Source organism: Balaenoptera acutorostrata, chromosome 19 (genome assembly GCF_949987535.1).
Source record: "Balaenoptera acutorostrata chromosome 19, mBalAcu1.1, whole genome shotgun sequence".
Lineage (NCBI taxonomy): Eukaryota > Metazoa > Chordata > Mammalia > Artiodactyla > Balaenopteridae > Balaenoptera > Balaenoptera acutorostrata.
In genome coordinates, this window is record NC_080082.1 from 63,466,433 (window position 1) to 63,486,795 (window position 20,363).

General features: G+C 44.4%; 1 protein-coding gene across 7 annotated transcripts in view; it reads right to left on the reverse strand.

Moving 5' to 3' along the window:
• Positions 1 to 20,363, reverse strand: part of RDH13 (retinol dehydrogenase 13) — a 46,907-nt gene that overhangs the window by 5,419 nt on the left and 21,125 nt on the right. The window contains exons 7-11 of one of the 7 annotated variants that reach the window (XM_057533595.1): positions 5,507 to 5,644; positions 5,370 to 5,412; positions 5,243 to 5,280; positions 4,985 to 5,037; positions 4,667 to 4,912 (exon numbers count right to left, since the gene is read on the reverse strand). In XM_057533595.1, the coding sequence (XP_057389578.1) occupies positions 4,793 to 4,912; positions 4,985 to 5,037; positions 5,243 to 5,280; positions 5,370 to 5,412; positions 5,507 to 5,644 (392 nt within the window). In that variant the 3' untranslated portion in view covers positions 4,667 to 4,792. Of the gene's footprint in view, positions 1 to 2,524; positions 5,101 to 5,242; positions 5,281 to 5,369; positions 5,413 to 5,506; positions 5,645 to 11,016; positions 11,133 to 20,363 lie in introns of those variants that run through there. The other 6 variants (XM_057533596.1, XM_057533592.1, XM_057533594.1 and 3 more) reach the window with 6 other exon arrangements.

Consider the following 20,363-nt stretch of genomic DNA (forward strand, 5'->3'; position numbering starts at 1 on the left):
AGTTCATTTGCACCAGGTGACTCTGCTGGAGTAAGGGAGGTCTGTCCGTTAGCCTTCCTGGTCTCCATCCACTAGACGTCACTAGCACTATGACCCCTCCAGTTGTGACAACCAAAAACATCTCCAGACATTGCCGGATGTCCCCTGGGGGGAACAAAATCACCCCCAGTTGAGAACCGTTGGGTTCCATCATTCAGGGACTTCGAGGGCAAGATAAACTTGGATGCACAAATATCTCTTTATAATACTGCTCACTTTTCAAGCATTCCCTCATTTGATCCTCACGCAAGCCTGAAAAACGGGTTCTGCTTTAGTCCCATTCTGGTGAGACAACTTGAGCTTAGAGGAAAATGTGCTTTTCTAGGTGAAGCTTGGGTGCTGGGAGCCAAATAAATCATTTTCCTCTGGTTTAGCACATGTTTACATGGATCTAGGCAGAGTCTCTCCCTTGTTTGCTTTATGTATGCCCTTTAGTTCTCATTCCTTTTCTCCATCTCCAAGGAACAACTCTACAATATCTCATGTGAATTAGTTCATTTCTGCAAAACGTGATTTCGTACCGTGCAAAACGTATACTGTTTTGTAAATTGTGCAATGCTGTGGAAGTCGTTCGTCTTTCCATTGCCCACAGAGATTTCACAGTCCCTTCACAGAGCTGTAGACTATTGATTTGCTTCCAACACGTTTATCCCTCCACTGTCCCAGTAACACCATATCCAAATATCTCCAAGATAAACAATTCTGAGCTAAATATCATTCTACATGTGCCTCTGCGGACATATGTGACATGTCCTTAAAATATGCACCCGACAGCAAATGCCAGCTCTTAAGCGTATCTTTCATTTACTTACTGCCAAACTGAACTCTGCATTCGCTGCACCAGTTTCTTCCCCCCCAACAGTGCAAGAGGATCCCCATACCTCCCCAATACCCCCAACATGTGGGGTTACCCAGTTTGGGACTGACAGGTACACACTGCTATATTTAAAATGGATAACCAACAAGGACCTAGTGTACCGCACAGGGAACTCTGCTCACTGACTCTGTTAACAACCTAAATGGGAAAAGAATTTGAAAAAGAACAGATGCATGTCTATGTGTAACTGAATCACTTTGCTGTACGCCTGAAACTAACACAACGTTGTTAATCAACTGTACTCCAATATAAAATAAAAAGTTTAAAAAAATGTGGGATTACCCAGCCTTCTAATCTTTGCCAGTCCGATGGTATATTAGCTTGCTAGGGCTGCCGTAACAAAGTATCACAAACTGGGTTGCTTAAACAATAGAAATTTATTTTATCATGGTTCTGGAATGTAGAAGTCTGAGGTCAAGATACTGGCAGATTTCCTCCTGAGAACTGCAGGGTGGAGGTCGGGGCAGAGTGGGGGGGACTTGGTGCGTGCCTCTCTCCCAGCTTCTAGCGACTTGTTGGCAATCTGTGGTGTCCCTTGTCTTATATTTTTAAATTTTTATCTTTTTATTAATCTTTAAGGGAAGTATAGTTGATTGAAGATGTGTTTCTGGTATACAGCAAAATGACTCAGTTATACATATATACATTCTTTTTTTTATATATTAATTTATTTTATTTATTTATTTTTGGCTGCGTTGGGTCTTTGTTGCTGAGCGTGGGCTTTCTCTAGTTGCGGCGAGCAGGGGCTACTCTTCGTTGCGGTGCGTGTGTTTCTCACTGCGGTGGTTTCTCTTGTTGCGGAGCACAGGCTCCAGGCACACGGGCTTCAGAAGTTGTGGCTCACGGGCTCTGGAGCGCAGGCTCAGTAGTTGTGGCGCACAGGCTTAGTTGCTCCGCGGCATGTGGGACCTTCCTGGACCAGGGATCGAACCTATGTCCCCTGCCCTGGCAGGCGGATTCTATGTTCATTGCACCAGGGAAGTCCCTCGTATATATATTCTTTTTCAAGTTCTTTTCCATTATGGATTATTACAGGATATTGAAGAGAATAATTTTTAAATGTGTACACAATCATTCAGCTAGTGGGTACAGAAGAGAATTTGAACCCTAATTAGCCCATCTATTCTAGACTCTGAACTCTGACTCCTATGCTCTCCCACCAAGTGTCACTCCCCAACATCGTCCACATTATTTTTCTCCCCGAGTCTATTTCCATCAATCAACATACATTCTCAATTCCCCTCTATTTCTTCTACTCTCCACTCCAAACCACTTGGCTGTATTTCACTGACCCTACCATTAACTTTCTTCTCTACTTCCTCTCATCAAAACGTATTGAATTATTTTTAATACCAACTCCAATTCCTCTCCTGTCATTCACATCTCTTTTTGATTGTGTTCTATTTATATTTTTTAACATCATTATTGGAGTATAATTGCTTTACAATGGTGTGTTAGTTTCTGCTTTACAACAAAGTGAATCAGCTATACATATACATATATCCCCATATCTCCTCCCTCTCGTGTCTCCCTCCCTCCCACCCTCCCTATCCCACCCCTCTAGGTGATCACAAAGCACTGAGCTGATCTCTCTGTGCTATGCGGCTGCTTCCCACTAGCTATCTATTTTACATTTGATAGTGTATATATGTCAATGCCACTCTCTCACTTCGTCCCAGCTTACTCTTCCCCCTCCCCATGTCCTCAAGTCCATCCTCTACGTCTGTGTCTTTATTCCTGTCCTGCCCTTAGGTTCTTCAGAACCTTTTTTTTTTTTTTAGATTCCATATATATGTTTTAGCATACGGTATTTGTTTTTCTCTTTCTGACCTACTTCACTCTGTATGACAGACTCTAGGTCCATCCACCTCACTACAAATAACTCAATTTCATTTCTTTTTATGGCTGAGTAATATTCCATTGTATATATGTGCCACATCTTCTTTATCCATTCATCCGATGATGGACACTTAGGTTGCTTCCATGTCCTGGCTATTGTAAATAGAGCTGCAATGAACATTGTGGTACATGACTCTTTTTGAATTATAGTTTTCTCAGGGTATATGCCCAGTAGTGGGATTGATGGGTCGTATGGTAGTTCTATTTTTAGTTTTTAAAGGAACCTCCATAATGTTCTCCATAGTGGCTGTATCAATTTACATTCCCACCAACAGTGCAAGAGTGTTCCCTTTTCTCCACACCCTCTCCAGCATTTATTGTTTGTAGATTTTTTGATGATGGCCATTCTGACTGGTGTGAAGTGATACCTCACTGTAGTTTTGATTTGCATTTCTCTAATGATTAGTGATGTTGAGCATCCTTTCATGTGTTTGTTGGCAATCTGTATATCTTCTTTGGAGAAATGTCTATTTAGGTCTTCTGCCCATTTTTGGATTGGGTTGTTTGTTTTTTTGATATTGAGCTGCATGAGCTGCTTGTAAATTTTGGAGATTAATCCTTTGTCAGTTGCTTCATTTGCAAATATTTTCTCCCATTCTGAGGGTTGTCTTTTTGTCTTGTTTATGTTTTCCTTTGCTGTGCAAAAGCTTTTAAGTTTGTGTTCTATTTATTTTAATTGCATAACTAAAGGGGGAAGTTCACCAAAACTAGGGGAAAACCATAAACCCCCGGCCTAAACACCCTCTGCATCATTCCCTTCCCCAAGAGTAACCCTTCTGTAGTTGAATTATTGCAATTTGGTTCCTTTACAAAGAACATTTCCGTGTTCATTTTTTGCTGCTTCGAAGGCTTCAGCTCTCAGAAACTCCTAGAACATTAGACTGAAACGCCATTAGGAACTGCCTCCTTGCCCAATTTTTTTGTCACGTGGCATGCAGGATCTTAATTCCCTGACCAGGGATCCAACCCGTGCCCCCTGCAGTGGAAGTGCCAAGTCTTAACCACTGGACCGTCAGAAAAGGCCCTCCTCCTTGCCCAATTTGACTCTTACTTCTTTTTATAAATTTATTTATTTTATTTATTTATTTATTTTTGGCTGCGTTGGGTCTTTGTTTCTGCACACGAGCTTTCTCTAGTTGTGGCGAGTGGGGGGCTACCCTTCCTTGCAGTGCGTGGGCTTCTCATCGCGGTGGCTTCTCTTATTGCGGAGCACAGGCTCTAGAGCGCAGGCGCACAGGCTTAGTTGCTCCATGGTATGTGGGCTCTTCCCAGACCAGGGCTCAAATCCAAGTCCCCTGCATTGGCAGGCGGATTCTTAACCACTGCCCCACTGGGGAAGCCCGACTCTTACTTCTTGGCTTCTCCTTGTATTTGGTACCAGTGAGTTCTCCTTAAACATGCTTGGACAATTGTTCCTGCTCAGTGGCCCAGCTCACCCCTAATGCCTGCTCCCTCTCTGCTTTCTAAGGGCCAGATCATGTGATTTGCCTCTCTCAGTAGACCATGAGTTCCTTAAGACCAGAAGCTATGCCAAGTGAAGGGTAAAGTGGAGTTTTTGTCCTATCTTTGCAATTGTTCTCTTTGACATTGATTTGAAATAAAAACCAATACTCAAAATAGAAGGAAAAAAAAAAGACCAGAAGCTATATCTTACTAATATGTATATCGTCAGCACAGGTCCAAAGAAAGAGTCAACTTCTGTGAACATCTGTTAAATAAGCAAATGAGTGGGTAAATACACAAGGCACCAGGAATCCGTTGAGAGATATGTGATGCGTCCCAGAACTTCTTTATGGTTGACAAGGCTTCTCTATTCTTGAGTCTTTGCAGGGGCTCCAAGATGATGAGTGGCGTGGGTACATGAGTAGGACAACTCACGAAGCCCCATTTTCCTTAAGGGGCACTTGAACCCTAGAGTCCACACAGCCCGTTCTGGCTCTGCTCTCTGGACAAGGTGAAGGTGGCATACACACAGGGCTATTTTGAGGAATCCTCAGTGGTGCAGGACGGGAGTGAATCCCCGCTCCCTGTAAGGGGGTCCTGGTGTAGCTGAGCAGAAGACTCAGAAGACTCCGGCAGGTCTTCCTCTGCGTGGACCTGCCAGCATGAAGATCCAAAGTGAGGGGAGAACACCTGGGGGAGGAAGCAGGGGAAGGAGGATAGACTCACATGCATGTCCATTTGTCTGTCCTCCTCAGGCGGGATATCCTCTGAGACATCATCTGCCAGAAAAGAGGAGAGGATAGGCTTCCAGGAAGAGCCTTCAGATTATCCAGTCCTGCCATCTATATTTCAGAGACGGATGACTGAAATCGGGGAAGGGCAGTGACATCACACCCAGTGAGGTTTGCCCCAACCTTCTCGGCTTCTTCTAGGATGCCTTCTATCTTCCCCACCCTGGCTACCCCTACTTCTCACTCCTCTTACGTTGATTTTCTTCCTGGAAGTCCATGTCTGGGCTGGAGCTAAGGGAAAGGAGATAGACGCATTAAGGTAGGCCTGAGAAATGAGACAGACACAGCATTTTCTATTGGGAGAGTCCAAATTTTCCTACCTGTCATCATTCACTTGGCTCTTGGTCTCATCCTCAGTGGCTTCTACAGAGAGTCAGTGATCAGAATCCTGGCAGGGGGCCCACAAAGCCCCTCCCCACACTCCTCCCAGGTTAACCCTTCCCCCCCCAGGACGTACTGTTTTTGGCTCGACACCAGCACCGGCAGAGGAGAAAGATAAGGAGGAAGAGGAAAGGTAGAAGGCTGATGACTGAAGTCACAGTCACAGTGGGAAGGTATTCATCTCCAGGAGGATTTAGGTAGACTTCAGGTAGATCTAGGAATTAGTAAACAGTAAAGATCTGTTATTGATCTCCTCTTGGATTAATTCATCCATTCAATAAATATTTATTGTGTGTCTTCCATATACGAGGCAAGTTATTGGATGTTTTGGAAACTGTAGTGAACCTACCCGATAACAGAGTCTAGACATGTGAACCAATACACAGAAGTTGTTACTCTTATTATATGATAAAACTATCTACCCTGCATTATAAGAGAGATTTCTTTGGGAGATGATCCCTGAAGGATAAGAAACACATAGATCTCCGAAGTGCAAGAAGAACTGCCTTCCAGGAAGAAGGAACAACATATGCAAACTCAGAGGTGAGAAGGAGTTTTGTGTGACCCACACACAGAAAGGACAAATGGTACATAATGTGAAAAGTGGCTCTTGGTAAAGATAGAAAGGTCAGGAGATATCAGCAAAGGTCCAAAACATTGGAAGCTGAGGAGAAGAGTCTGGATTTAAGTCTAAATGTAATAATGACCCACAAAGGGATTAACAAGCAGTGAGCTTGTAATTCTTTAAATTACTATATTTCTGGTGTGATAAATGGATTTAAGGGGCCAGGTGGAAAGTGGAGGGACAATTAGGGAACATGCTACAGGCAGCTACATGACAAATGATCATGTAATGACAATGTGGTGGTGATGAAAGAAACAAGGGAATGGATTTGAGGAGTTTTTGAGTATAGAAATGATGAGCTTTGAGATTTAGAGATGGAGCAGATGGGCATTGAGAGCAAAAGAGGGGCATCATATATCATTCTCAATGAATTGATCATTGGAGAGGATGGGTGGCATCTATTGAGATGGGAAGACCAATATAAGGAGGAGGTTCTGAGATTTGTTGAGAGTTCTGCCGAGATTCTCATTAGGTGTCTGAGTAGATGTCAAAGATTCCATTGGATAAGAAATTCACAGGAGCATTTTTGACTGGAGTGAGTGATAACTTTGATAGCCATCAGCAGATACTGGACAACTGAAGCAGATCATCTTTAATCTACCCATTTTAATCCAATGTTAGTCTTCCCTGTCAACTAAGAACAAATATCATTGCTTGGCATTATAAAAACTCTCAGCAAAGTGGGCATAGAGGGAACATATATATTTCAACATAAAGACCATATAAGACAAACCTACAGCCAACATCATACTCAACAGTGAAAAGCCAAAAGCATTTACTCTGAAATCAGAAATAAAGACCCGGATGTCCATTCTCACCACTTTTATTCACATAGTATTGGAAGTCCTAGACACAGCAATCAGACAAGAAAAATAAGCAAAAGTCATTTGAATTGTAAAGGAGAAGTGAAGCTCCCTGTTTGCAGTTGACATGATACTATATATAAAAGAAATCCTAGACACCACCAAACTAATACTAGAGCTCATCAATGAATTCGGTAAAGTTGTAGGATGTAAAATTAATATACAGAAATCTGTTGCATTTCTATACACTAACAACAAAATATCAGAAAGAGAAATTAAGGAAACAATCCCATTTACCATTACATCAAAAAGAATAAAATACCTAGGAATAAACCTACCTAAGGAGATAAAAGACCTGTAGTCAGAAAACTATAAGACATTGATGAAAGAAATTGAAGATGACACAAACAGAGAGAAAGATACACCATGTTTATGGATTGGAAAAATTAACACTGTTAAAATAGCCATACTACCTAAGGCAATCCACAGATTCAATGCAATCCTTATTAAAATACCAATGGCATTTTTCACAGAACTAGAACAAATAATTTTAAAATTCTTATGAAAACACAAAAGACCTCAAATAGTCAAAACAATCTTGAGAAAGAAGAATAGAGCTGGATTTATCACACTCCCCACTTCGGTCTATACTACAAAGCTACAATAATCAAAACAGTATGGTACTGGCATAAAAACAGACATATAGATCAATGGAACAGGATAGAAAGCCCAGAAATAAACCCACTTAATCTGCAACAAAGAAGGCAAGAATATACAATGAAGAAAAGACAGTCTTTTCAATAAGTGGTGCTGGGAAAACCAGGCAGCTACATGTAAAAGAATGAAGTTACAACATTCTCTAACACCATATACAAAAATAAACTCAAAATGGATTAAAGACCTACATGTAAGCTTGGAAACCATAAAATTCCTAGAATAAAATATAGGCAGAACACTCTTTGACATAAGTTGTAGCAATATTTTTTTAAGCTATCTCCCTAAAGCAAAGGGAAAAAAAGCAAAAATAAACAAATAGGACTTAATTAAACGTAAAAGCTTTTGCACAGCAAAAGAAAACATTGACAAAATGAAAAGACAGGGATTTCCCTGGTGATCCAGTGGTTAAGAATCTGCCTTCCAATGCAGGGGACTTGGGTTCGATCCCTGGTCGGGGAATTAAGATCCCGCATGCCACGGGGCAACTAAGCCCTCACACCGCAACTACTGAGTCCGCGCACCACAACTAGAGAGCCCGCATGCCACAACTACAGAGCCCATGCGCTCTGGAGCCCGTGCACCACAACTACACAGTCCATGTGTTCTGGAGCCCGCGCACCACAACTAGAGAGAAGCCTGCGTGCCACATCGAAGAGCCTGTGGGCCACAACAAGAGATCCCACGTGCCGCAACTAAGACCCGATGCAGCCAAAACTAAATAAATAAATAAAGATTTTTAAAAAATGAAACCACAACCTACTGAATAGGAGAAAATATTTGCAAATGATATGACCAACAAGGGGTTAGTACCCAAAATATGTAAACAGCTTATACAAAGCACCAGCAAAAAAACCCAAACAATCTGATTTAAAATGAGCAGAAGAACTGAATAGACATTTTTCCAAAGAAGACACACAGATGGCCAACAGGCACATGAAAAGATGCTCAATATCATTAATCATCAGAGAAATGCAAATTAAAACCACAACGAGGGACTTCCCTGGTGGCGCAGTGGTTAAGAATCCGCCTGCTAATGCAGGGGACATGGGTTTGAGCCCTGATCCGGGAAGACCCTACATGCCATGGAGCAACTAAGCCCATGTGCCACAACTACTGAGCCTGCGCTCTAGAGCCCGCGAGCCACAGCTACTGAAGCCCACGCGCCTAGAGCCTGTGCTCCGCAACAAGAGAAGCCACTGCAATGAGAAGCCCGCGCACAGCAACAAAGAGAAGCCCTCGCTTGCCGCACGCAGAGAAAGCCCACACACAGCAGTGAAGACCCAATGCAGCCAAAAATTAATTAATTAATTAATTAATTAATTTTTTTTTTTTAAAAACCCACAACGAGACATTCTCTCACACCAATCGGTATGGCTATCATCAAAAATACTACAAATAACAAGTGTTGGCGAGGATGTGGAGAAAAGGGAGCCCTCATACACTGCTGGTGGGAATGTAAATTGGAGCAGCCACTATGGAGAACAGTATGGAGACTTCTCAAAAAACTAAAAATAGAACTACCACTCCCGGGTATACATTCAAAAAAAAATGAAAACACAAATTCTAAAAGATACATGCACCCCAATGTTCATAGCAATACTATTTACAATAGCGAAGACATAGAAGCAATCCTAATTGTCCATTAGTAAATGAATAAAGAAGATGTGATATATAGGTATACACAATGGCATATTAGTCATTAAAAAAAATCTTGCCATTTGTGACAACATGGGTGGATCTAGAGGGTATTCTGCTAAGTGAAATAAGTCAGAGAAAAGACAAATACTATACCCTCTCCCTTATATGTGGAATCTAAAGAACAAAACAAACAAAATGAAAATAGAGTCACAGACCCAGAGAAAAATAAACAGGTGGCTGCCAAAATAAGTGAAGGGGTTTAAGAAGTACAAACCTTAAGTTATCTAATAAATAAATTACAGGGATGAAATATGCAGCATAGGGAATGTGGTCAATAATAATGTAATAGTAACTTTATATGGGAACAGACGGTTACTGGACTTATTGTGGTGATCATTTCATAATGTATATAAATGTCAAGTCCTTATGTAGCACACCTGAAATTAATATAATATTGTACTTCAATTATACTTTAATTAATTTATTAAAAACCTATGCCAAACACATACTACAATGTCAAGGTCACAACCAGGGCTCAATATATCTGGAATATGAAAAAACTAACTTACCTCTTGGTGGAGTTAATAAGATTAAAATGAGATCACATATACAAAAGCTGAGAATAGCCCTTGGCAATGGGAAAACCTCAATAAATGTTATCTAGCAATGGTTAACATTATGACCCCTAATCTGAGCAAAACGTTGTTATCTGAGCTTGACATGCATTGTATCTTAACTGATGCAACACCATTCTCTTTTTTTTTTTTTTGGCCATGCCCCGTGGCTTGTGGGATCTTAGTTCCCCAACCAGGGATTGAACCCGGGCCATGGCAGTGAAATCGCCAAGTCCTAACCACTGGACCCCCAGGGTACTCCCGTTATTTCATTTGAGAAAGAAGGAACTTGGGACCCAAATGCAGGAAACTGCTTGCAAAATGTCCCAGAACCAGTAAATGTTGAGGTCTTCATTTTACTGCAAGTCTGTCTCCTGAGCAGAGTACCTTCCTTGTGAACAAACCTTCCATAGATGAGGGAGACGGAAGCAGTTGAGGTGATGGCAAATGGAAAGGACACACAACACATCCAATGGGTGATGGGCCCATACCCACAGGGGGATCTGGTGCCCATACAAATGTCCCCAGTTCTCTGTGTCTGCGTTGGGAATGTCGACCTCAACTGTGTTCCCTTTCTGCATTATTTGAAAACCTGGGCATTCCCCTCTTGACTCATCTGTGCTGACGGGGAATAGTGGGGGATCAGGGAGCTTTCTAGAGAAGGGGAGAGGTTTTCCACCAAAGATTGGCATAATGGTGAAGAATTAAAACATAAAAAATAAATAACATGACGAGTGGATGAAGAGATGGTGCAGGTTAAAGGCTGGGATTCTTTCAAGGCTCCTCAAGCTCATCCCTCAGTCCGCTCTGCCCAATTCAGAGTTCTCTAGGCAGAAAAGGGAGAAAACACTCACCCGTTTGTGCCCGAATCCTTTGATCCCAGCAAAACACTAAAATAGAGGAAGACTTGGTAAGAGATGTCTCCCAATAATACAGCGATTCCCAAACACCTGAGCTCAGGGCACCACATCTAGACCAAACTGAAGAAAAGTGGCCCTATCGGTGATCTCTCTATAAGTCACTGGCCCCAGGACCTCATAAAGAAAGAGTCCCACAAGAGGAACCCAGGTTATAAACCTCTTATCTGAATCCTCTTCCCTCACCAGCCTCCCACACAACTTCCCTTGCCCCACTCACCAAGTCCAAGCAGAAAAATGACCCCCAGGGACATGGCAGTGCCTGAGCCCACAGCTCCACACCATGCAGCACAGCCAACTGGGCAGCAAATCTTCGCAGCAGGACACACCCGTGGATGGAACAGCCTGGGGCTTTAAACCCCTTGCCGAAGAGTGACAACATCCCCTGCTAAACAAAAAGGGGAACCGCTCCTTGTGCAAGACTGAGGCTTTGCCTCTCAACCCTCCACCATATCACCCCGCTGGGCATGAGTTACTCTGTGGGTTTCCTGCTGTGATCTTACAGCCACAAAGACGTGGGAGATTTGTGCTATGCTCTCCACAATGGTCTGTTTATCCACCACAGAAGAACTGAAGGAAGCTTTACTCACCCCCCATAAAAGGAGGTGAGATGTAGTTCGAAAAGACTGAATCTAATATATGAAACTATTCGGGATGGTGTTGCAGACCTAAATCAAACTAGAGAATTTGGTGGAGAGCAATGTGGGCCCAGGGAACATGCCTGGAAGACCAGTTCTTTTGTAGGATATGGATTCTCTGTAGTAATAGTGGGTATGAAAAGATTCAACTAAGAGCACATTTTTCCTGAATGGCTGCATTCCAAGGGTTATGTCCTGACCAAAAATCTCTGATGGGGGCATTAACATCAACTCACTAGAAATGAGTGTTTTAATTTGCTTGGGATGATCAATGACCTTCGTTTAATCTGAGAAATATGTAAATTCCTGAGTAGTTGATGTCTTATATAAACTTCTTTTTTTTTAATTAATTAATTTATTTCTTTATTTTTGGCTGTGTTGGGTCTTCGTTGCCGCACGCAGGCTTTCTCTAGTTGCGGTGAGTGGGGGCTACTCTTCATTGCGGCGCGCGGGCTTCTCTTGTTGCGGAGCACGGGCTCCAGGTGCGAGGGCTTCAGTAGTTGTGGCACGCAGACTCAGTAGTTGTGGTGCACGGGCTTAGTTGCTCCACGGCATGTGGGATCTTCCCGGACCAGGGCTCAAACCTGGGTCCCCTGCCTTGGCAGGCGGATTCTTAACCACTGCGCCACCGGGGAAGTCCGTAACATCTTTTCTTACCCCTAGCATAGCAAGTAATTTTTCAAGCTTTATTGAGGTATAATTGCTATGCAAATAAATTTTTACATATTTAAGGTATACATCTTGATGGATTTGAACATATAGCAGGTAATTTTTTTTTTAATGAATCCTGGACATCATGTATGAAAATGTGAATATCTTGTGACCTTCTTCCTCCATAGAATATTTCATTTTCATTTGTCAGGAAATTATAGTAGGAGCATATTCCTGTTACTACATGTAATACTGAAATGAAGTGCTTTGGGCATTTAGATATACAGATTCTATCAAATATTTGATCGTTGTTGATGGCTTATGGTAAATACCAGTCCCGCCTTATTTTCAGATGTGTACACAGCTGGACTACCACTCTTTGCCCAGCCGTACCCTGTGGTGACTTTAGGAGAAACTGCGACCCTATACTGTAATTCAGGATCTACGTATGATCTTTTTGCTCTGACCAAACAACACGGTGAAGGTGACTTCATGAACTATATCAAGCAGAGCTATAATAGATCCCACATCTCCCCAGTGACAGCAGCCCATACTGGGATCTACAGGTGTATGGCTCGTACAAGACCTTCCCCTATAAATGGAAAAGCTCCAGTAAACCACTGAAGCTCATAGCCATAGGTAAGGAACCTACGGCTCGGACACACTCTCCATCCCTGGGAACTCCCTGGGCCCCTAAACGGACTTGCTCAGGCTGTGGGAGAAGCCAAGGCAGCTCCCTGCAGTGGGATGTTATCCACCTATGATCTTCCCAGCCCCTTTCTCAGACTGGGCCACCTCCATATTGGTGTGTGACATAAAAGGGCAAGTGGAAATCCAGATTCACTGCTTGTGTCCAGTAAAAATTTCCTGAAGCCCTTAGGTGCCTGACCCGGGCCTGGGCAACCCTGGGGGCTCAGGGATGCCTTTGAGAAGATTGCAACACACAGGGGGATGCAGGCAGATTATTTTTCAACAAGTTTTTTTTTTTTTTTGGCTGCATTGGGTCTTCGTTGCTGCACGCAGGTTTTCTCTAGTTAAGGCGAGCAGGGGCTACTCTTCATTGCAGTGCGCGGGCTTCTCATTGCGGTGGCTTCTCTTATTGCAGAGCACGGGCTCTAGGCGCTCGGGCTTCAGTAGTTGTGGCACGCGGGCTTCAGTAGTTGTGGCTGTAGAGCACCAGCTCAGTAGTTGTGGCGCACGGACTTAGTTGCTTCGCGGCATGTGGATCTTCCTGGACCAGGGCTCGAACCCGTGTCCCCTGCATTGGCAGGCGGATTCTTAACCACTGAGCCACCAGGGAAGCCCCGCTGTAGGACCTTTTGAGTCACAGTAAGGACTCCTGGGTGAGAGGAACAGTAATGGAGACAGAATGAATCAGGGAGAAAAAGAGACACAGAGGAAACAAGGACAAAATTGGAGAGGCCTCAAGCTCCTGACAAGTGTAGCAAAGCAGGAAGGATGCTTTCTGGGCGTTAGGAAGACGTGCTCAGGTTAAATCGGGAGGGAGCGGGCGGAGGCGCTGCCCACTCGCCACCTTGGCTCTCTTCCTTCCCAGGTGTGTACAGAAAACCCTCCCTCTCGGCTCACTGGGGCTCCTCCTCCAAGAAGACCCCCTCTAAGCAGCTCAGTCCGCGGTATCACTCAGAGACCTGGTTTGATGCATTCGTTCTTTCCAGGAACGGAAGAGTAGAATTTGCCCAGAACCTAAGCTCCAAGTACGAAGCTGGGGCTTTTGAGGCCGACTTTCCTGTGAATGCCATCTTCCTGATGCACCCGGGGACCTACAGATGCTACTACGGTCTACACAAGAACTTCCCCTACCTCTGGGCAGAACCCAGTGATGTCCCAATGCTCCCAGAGAGAGGTGAGGGGTCCCCACGCTTCTCACCTGCTCCCGGGACTCCCAGACTATGGCAGCAGCTAGCTAGAGGCAGTTCTTTTGCTTTAAGTTAATGAAAATTAAATAAAACTTAAAATTCACTTCCTCAGTTGCAATAGGCACGTGACATGCCCTGCAGCCACTGAGTGCCTAACGGCTCCCATATGGGACAGCACAGCCCTAGAGAATCAGTAGTAAAACTCAAATGATAAAGGACATTTCCATCATTGTATGAGGGTCTATGGGGCAGAGCCACTTTCAAATGTCAGCTTGTTGACCTGTGACCAAAGAGTCCCTGATGGGGATTGCAGACCCAGTGCTACTGGGGTTGAAAACATGGGGCAGAGATGGAGGGGATCTTAGCCCTGAAAAAGCAACAGTGAGGGACTTCCCTGGCTGTCCAGTGGTTAGGACTCCAAACTTCCACTGCAGGGGACACGGGTTCCATCCCTGGTCAGGAAACTAAGATCCCACAAGGCTCGGCAAAAAAAAAAAAGAAAAGGTATTAAACCAAAAAACAAAAAACTTCATAAAACCCAAAACTAACCAAAAGCTGGCTTTTTAAAAATTAATTCCATTAATTAAAGCTTCCACCTTTAGGGACTTCCCTGGTGGTTCAGTGGTTAAGACTTCGCCTTCCAATGCAGGGGGTGCAGGTTCGATCCCTGGTCCAGGAGCTAAGATTCCCACATGCCTGACAGGAACGTGGACTTCCCTGGTGGCGCAGTGGTTGAGAGTCCGCCTGCCAATGCAGGGGACACGGGTTCGAGCCCTGGTCTGGGAAGATCCCACATGCCGCGGAGCAACTAGGCCCGTGAGCCACAATTACTGAGCCTGCGCGTCTGGAGCCTGTGCTCCGCAACAAGAGAGGCCGCGACAGTGAGAGGCCCGTGCACCGCGATGAAGAGTGGCCCCCGCTTGCCGCAACTAGAGAAAGCCCTCGCACAGAAACGAAGACCCAACACAGCCAAAAATAAATTTGAAAAAAAAAGATAGAGAAATGCTTCTCTCCCCGTCACTGGGCAAAAAACAAGAAAACAAGTGGCCCAAATTGGCTCTGGTAGTCATCTCGTGACCCACCCCCCCAAAGAGCCTGCATTAGTTTCCTCTGGCTGCTGTAACAAATACCATCACCTTGGTGACTTAGAACAACATAAATGTATTCTCTCACAGTTCCAGAGGCCAGAAGTCCAAGTTCAAGGTGGCAGGGCAGGGCGGGGCGGGGTGGGGTGGGGAACGCACCCTCCAGAAGCTCTGGGGGAGATTCTGTTCCTTGCCTTTTGCAGCTTCTGGGGGCTCCAGCCATTCCTCGATTTGAGGCTGCATCATCCCTGTCTCTGCCCTCAATCCCCTCATTGCTTCTTCCTCTGCTCTCTCTGTCTTCTAAGGACACTTGTTGGATTTAGGGTCCACCCAGATAATCTAGGACAATCTCATCTCGAGATTCCTAATTACATCGGCAAAGAAACTTTTTCCAATTTGGCTCCCATTCACAGGTATTGGGAGTTAGGACTTGGACATACCTTTTAGGGGGAGGCACCCCACCATCCAACCTGTTACAAACACCCAGCCTTGGAATGACGTTGCATTGGTAATTGTCAGACCGTCGTCATGCAGTAGGAATCTTAATGATGTCGATGAACTCAAAGCCTGCCACACCCCTGGGCTTCTACTTCTCTGAAATAGCATTCCTTCTTGCTTTTGCCTGGGGTGAAAGTCAGCTCAGCTTACATCCTTTGAGTATGTCCTGTCAACAGCAGCCCAAGGCATCCTGACAGAATTCCCAAGCCCCAGAGTGAGGTATGAAGGATTTGACCCTGACTTGGTTTCCCTTTGTGAAGAACCCACCCCCTGAAGCATTGTCCTTCCACGTTGCATTCCTGGGTCTATTACTTTGCACCATCTCCTCTCCGGGTTTCTGTGGCTTTGGGTTTTGTTTTGCATTGTTTTGTTTGAGGTTGGTTTCTATCATCTTTCATCAGTCTGAAGGTCGTAGCTAGGTTTGTGAATCACCTCAAAGCCTTCGGAGAAGTAGACGGGGATTAGGTTGATTTGTGAGTCAACATTTGTGGTCCTTGGGGTTTCTGTTTCAGAAAGCAAGCAGATATTGGTTGTGAAGGTTTGTGGTTAGAATTAGCCCTGAGGTGTCTTGCTCACATCTACATAATAGACAAATCTCCCTGTGGTTAGCTGTTCTCCTGGGCATTTAGACCTCTAACGCTCCCCCAAAAAAGAAAGTGGGTTCTAGAATCAGACTTTGAATTCCAGCTCCTCTTCTTTCTAACACACCTCCAAGTTTTTTTCTTTTTTTTCTTCTTTTTTAGCGGGTAGGGAGTTCATGATTTTAAAAATCTGTTCTTCTCAGTTGATTTGCTTGCAAGCAACACTGGTGAAGCTGACTTCTTTTTTTTTTAATAAAAAAAAATTTTTTTTTGGCCTCGCCACGTGGCATGAGGGATCTTAGTTCCCTGACCGGGGATTGAACCCGTGCCCCCTGCAGTGGAAGTGCGGAGTCCTAACCCCTGGACCACCAGGGAAGTCCCTGAAGCTTATTCCTCTTTATTTGAGCAGAAAGGAATGCATGCGAAGTACACTGGGGGTGTTAAGGAGGCAGATTTTGAAAAGGACAGAGTGGTAGGCAGAAAAGTGGGTCCCCCCAAAGACGTCCACATCCTATTCCCCAGAACCCTGTTACTTTACATGGCAAAGGGGGCATTAAGGTGGATGATGGGATTAAAGTTTCTAATCAGCTGAATTTAAAGGAGGAAGATGATCCTGGATTATGTGGATGGGCCAAGTGATATCACAAGAGTCCTTAAAAACAGGAGATGGAGGCAGAAGCGGGAGAAACAGAGAGATGGCAGCGTGAGAAGGACCTGGCCTGCCACTGCCTGCTCTGCAGATGAAGGGGCCACAGGCCAAGAAGTGCAGGCGCCTCTAGAAGCTGGAAAAACGTCCCAGGTTCTCCCTGGGAGCCTCCAGAAGGAACCATACCTGTGCACTCTTTTTTTTTTTTTTAACTTTTATTTGAGCATAGTTGATTTACAATGTTGTGTTGGTTTCAGGTGTAGAGCAAAGTGATTCAGTTATACATACACATGTATTCATTCTTTTTCAGATTCTTTTCTCATATAGGTTATCACAGAATACTGAGTAGAGTTCCCTGTGCTATACAGTAGATCCTTGTTGATGATCTATTTTATATATAGTAGTGTGCATATGTCAATCCCGAGCTCCTGATTTATCCCTCCCCCTCACACACACATTTCCCCTTCGGTAACCGTCTGTTTTCTGATATCTGTAAGTCTGTTTCTGTTCTGAAAATAAGTTCGTTTGTATCATTTTTTAATTAGATTCCACATATGATGATATCATATGGTATTTGTCTTTCTCTCAGAACTGTTCACTCCTTGATTTCAGCCCAGAGAGACCCACTTCGGGTCCCTCCAAGGGCCGCCCACAGCATGGCAGCTGGCGAGTGGGGATGGGGGGAGGGGTGGGAGGAGCCAGTGATACAGAAGTCAGCCTTTTATAACCTAATCCCATGGTCCATGTCCATCCCCTTTGCCCTATTCTGTTTGTTAGAAATGAGTCTCGAGGATATGGAGCTCCCCTGGGCAGGCACCCGGCAGGGCTGGGCCCACAGGAACCGTGCACGTAGCCCTCATTGCAGAGCACTCCAGCCCACCTGTTGGTCAGAGCTGACCCTGAGCACCTCAGAGCAGGACCTGAACTAACAAACAGCAGCTCCGACAGGAGTTGCCGGGCTGCCACCTGCTAAAGAAGAGGATGTGTCACCCATACCTGCTGCTGGAATTTCTACCCTGGCAGAGAGAATGGTATTAAAAACGTACACGTGAGATTAACCAAGATGGCGGAGTAGAAGGACGTGCTCTCACTCCCTCTTGCGAGAGCACCAGAATCACAACTGGCTGCTGGACAATCATTGACAGGAAGACCCTGGACTTCACCAAGGAGGACACCCCACGTCCAAGGAAAGAGGAGAAGCCACAGTGAGACGGTAGGAGGGGCGCAATCAGAGTAAAATCAAATCCCATAACTGCTGGGTGGGTGACTCACAGACTGGAGAGCACTTATACCACAGAAGTCCACCCACTGGAGTGAAGGTTCTGAGCCCCACGTCAGGCTTCCCAACCTGGGGGTCCGGCAACGGGAGGAGGAATTCCTAGAGAATCAGACTTTGAAGTCTAGTGGGAATTGATTGCAGGACTGTGACAGGACTGGGGGAAACAGAGACCCCACTCTTGGAGGGCACACACAAAGTAATGTGTGCATCGGGACCCAGGGGAAGGAGCAGTGACCCTGGGGGAGACTGAACCAGACGTACCTGCTGGTGTTGGGGGGTCTCCTGCAGAGGCGAGTGGTGGCTCTGTTTCACCGTGGGGATAAGGACACTGGCAGCAGAGGTCCTGGGAAGTTCTCCTTGGCGTGAGCCCTCCCAGAGTCTGCCATTAACCCCACCAAAGAGCACGGGTAGGCTCCAGTGTTGGGTTGCCTCAGGCAAAACAACCAACAGGGAGGGAACCCAGCCCCACCCATCAACAGTCAAGTGGATTAAGGTTTTACTGGGCTCTGATCGCCACAGCAACAGGGAGGGAACCCAGCCCCACCCATCAACAGTCAAGTGGATTAAGGTTTTACTGAGCTCTGACCACCACAGCAACAGTCAGCTCTACCCACCACCAGAGCCTCCCATCAAGCCTCTTAGATAGCCTCAACCACCAGAGGGCAGACAACAGAAGCAAGAAAAACTACAATCCTGCAGCCTGTGGACCAAAAACCACAGTTACAGAAAGACAGAGAAGATGAAAAGGCAGAGGGCTATGTACCAGATGAGGGAACAAGAAAAAACCCCAGAAAAACAACTAAATGAAGTGGAGATAGGCAACCTTCCAGAAAAAGAATTCAGAATAATGATGGTGAAGATGATCCAGGACCTCGGAATAAGAATGGAGACAAAGATTGAGAAGATGCAAGAAATGATTAACAAAGACCTAGAAGAATTAAAGAACAAACAAACAGAGATGACCAATACAATAACTGAAATGAAAACTACACTAGAAGGAATCAATAGCAGAATAACTGAGGCAGAAGAACAGATAAGTGACCTGGAAGACAGAATGGTGGAATTCACTGCTGCGGAACAGACTAAAGAAAAAAGACTAAAAAGAAATGAAGACAGCCTAAGAGACCTCTGGGACAACATTAAACGCAACAACATTCGCATTATAGGGGTCCCAGAAGGAGAAGAGAGAGAGAAAGGACCAGAGAAAATATTTGAAGAGATTATAATCGAAAACTTCCCTAACATGGGAAAGGAAATAGCCACCCAAGTCCAGGAAGCGCAGAGAGTCCCATACAGAATAAACCCAAGGAGAAACACGCCGAGACACATAGTAATCAAAGTGGCAAAAATTAAAGACAAAGAAAAATTATTGAAAGCAGCAAGGGAAAAACGACAAATAACATACAAGGGAACCCCCATAAGGTTAACAGCTGATTTCTCAGCAGAAACTCTGCAAGCCAGAAGGGAGTGGCATGAAATACTTAAAGTGATGAAAGGGAAGAACCTACAACCAAGATTACTCTACCCAGCAAGGATCTCATTTAGATTTGATGGAGAAATCAAAAGCTTTACAGACAAGCAAAAGCCAAGAGAATTCAGCACCACCAAACCAGCTCTACAACAAATGCTAAAGGAACTTCTCTAAGTGGGAAACACAAGAGAAGAAAAGGACCTACAAAAACAAACCCAAAACAATTAAGAAAATGGTCATAGGAACATACATATCGATAATTACCTTAAACGTGAATGGATTAAATGCCCCAACCAAAAGACATAGACTGGCTGAATGGATACAAAAACAAGACCCATATATATGCTGTCTACAAGAGACCCACTTCAGACCTAGGGACACATACAGACTGAAAGTGAGGGGATGGAAAAAGATATTCCATGCAAATGGAAATCAAAAGAAAGCTGGAGTAGCTATACTCATATCAGATAAAATAGACTTTAAAATAAAGAATGTTACAAGGGACAAGGAAGGACACTACATAATGATCCAGGGATCAATCCAAGAAGAAGATATAACAATTATAAATATATATGCACCCAACATAGGAGCACCTCAATACATAAGGCAACTGCTAACAGCTATGAAAGAGGAAATCGACAGTAACACAATAATAGTGGGGGACTTTAACACCTCACTTACACCAATGGACAGATCATCCAAAATGAAAATAAATAAGGAAACAGAAGCTTTAAATGACACAATAGACCAGATAGATTTAATTGATATATATAGGACATTCCATCCAAAAACGGCAGATTACACGTTCTTCTCAAGTGCACACGGAACATTTTCCAGGATAGATCACATCTTGGGTCACAAATCAAGCCTCAGTAAATTTAAGAAAATTGAAA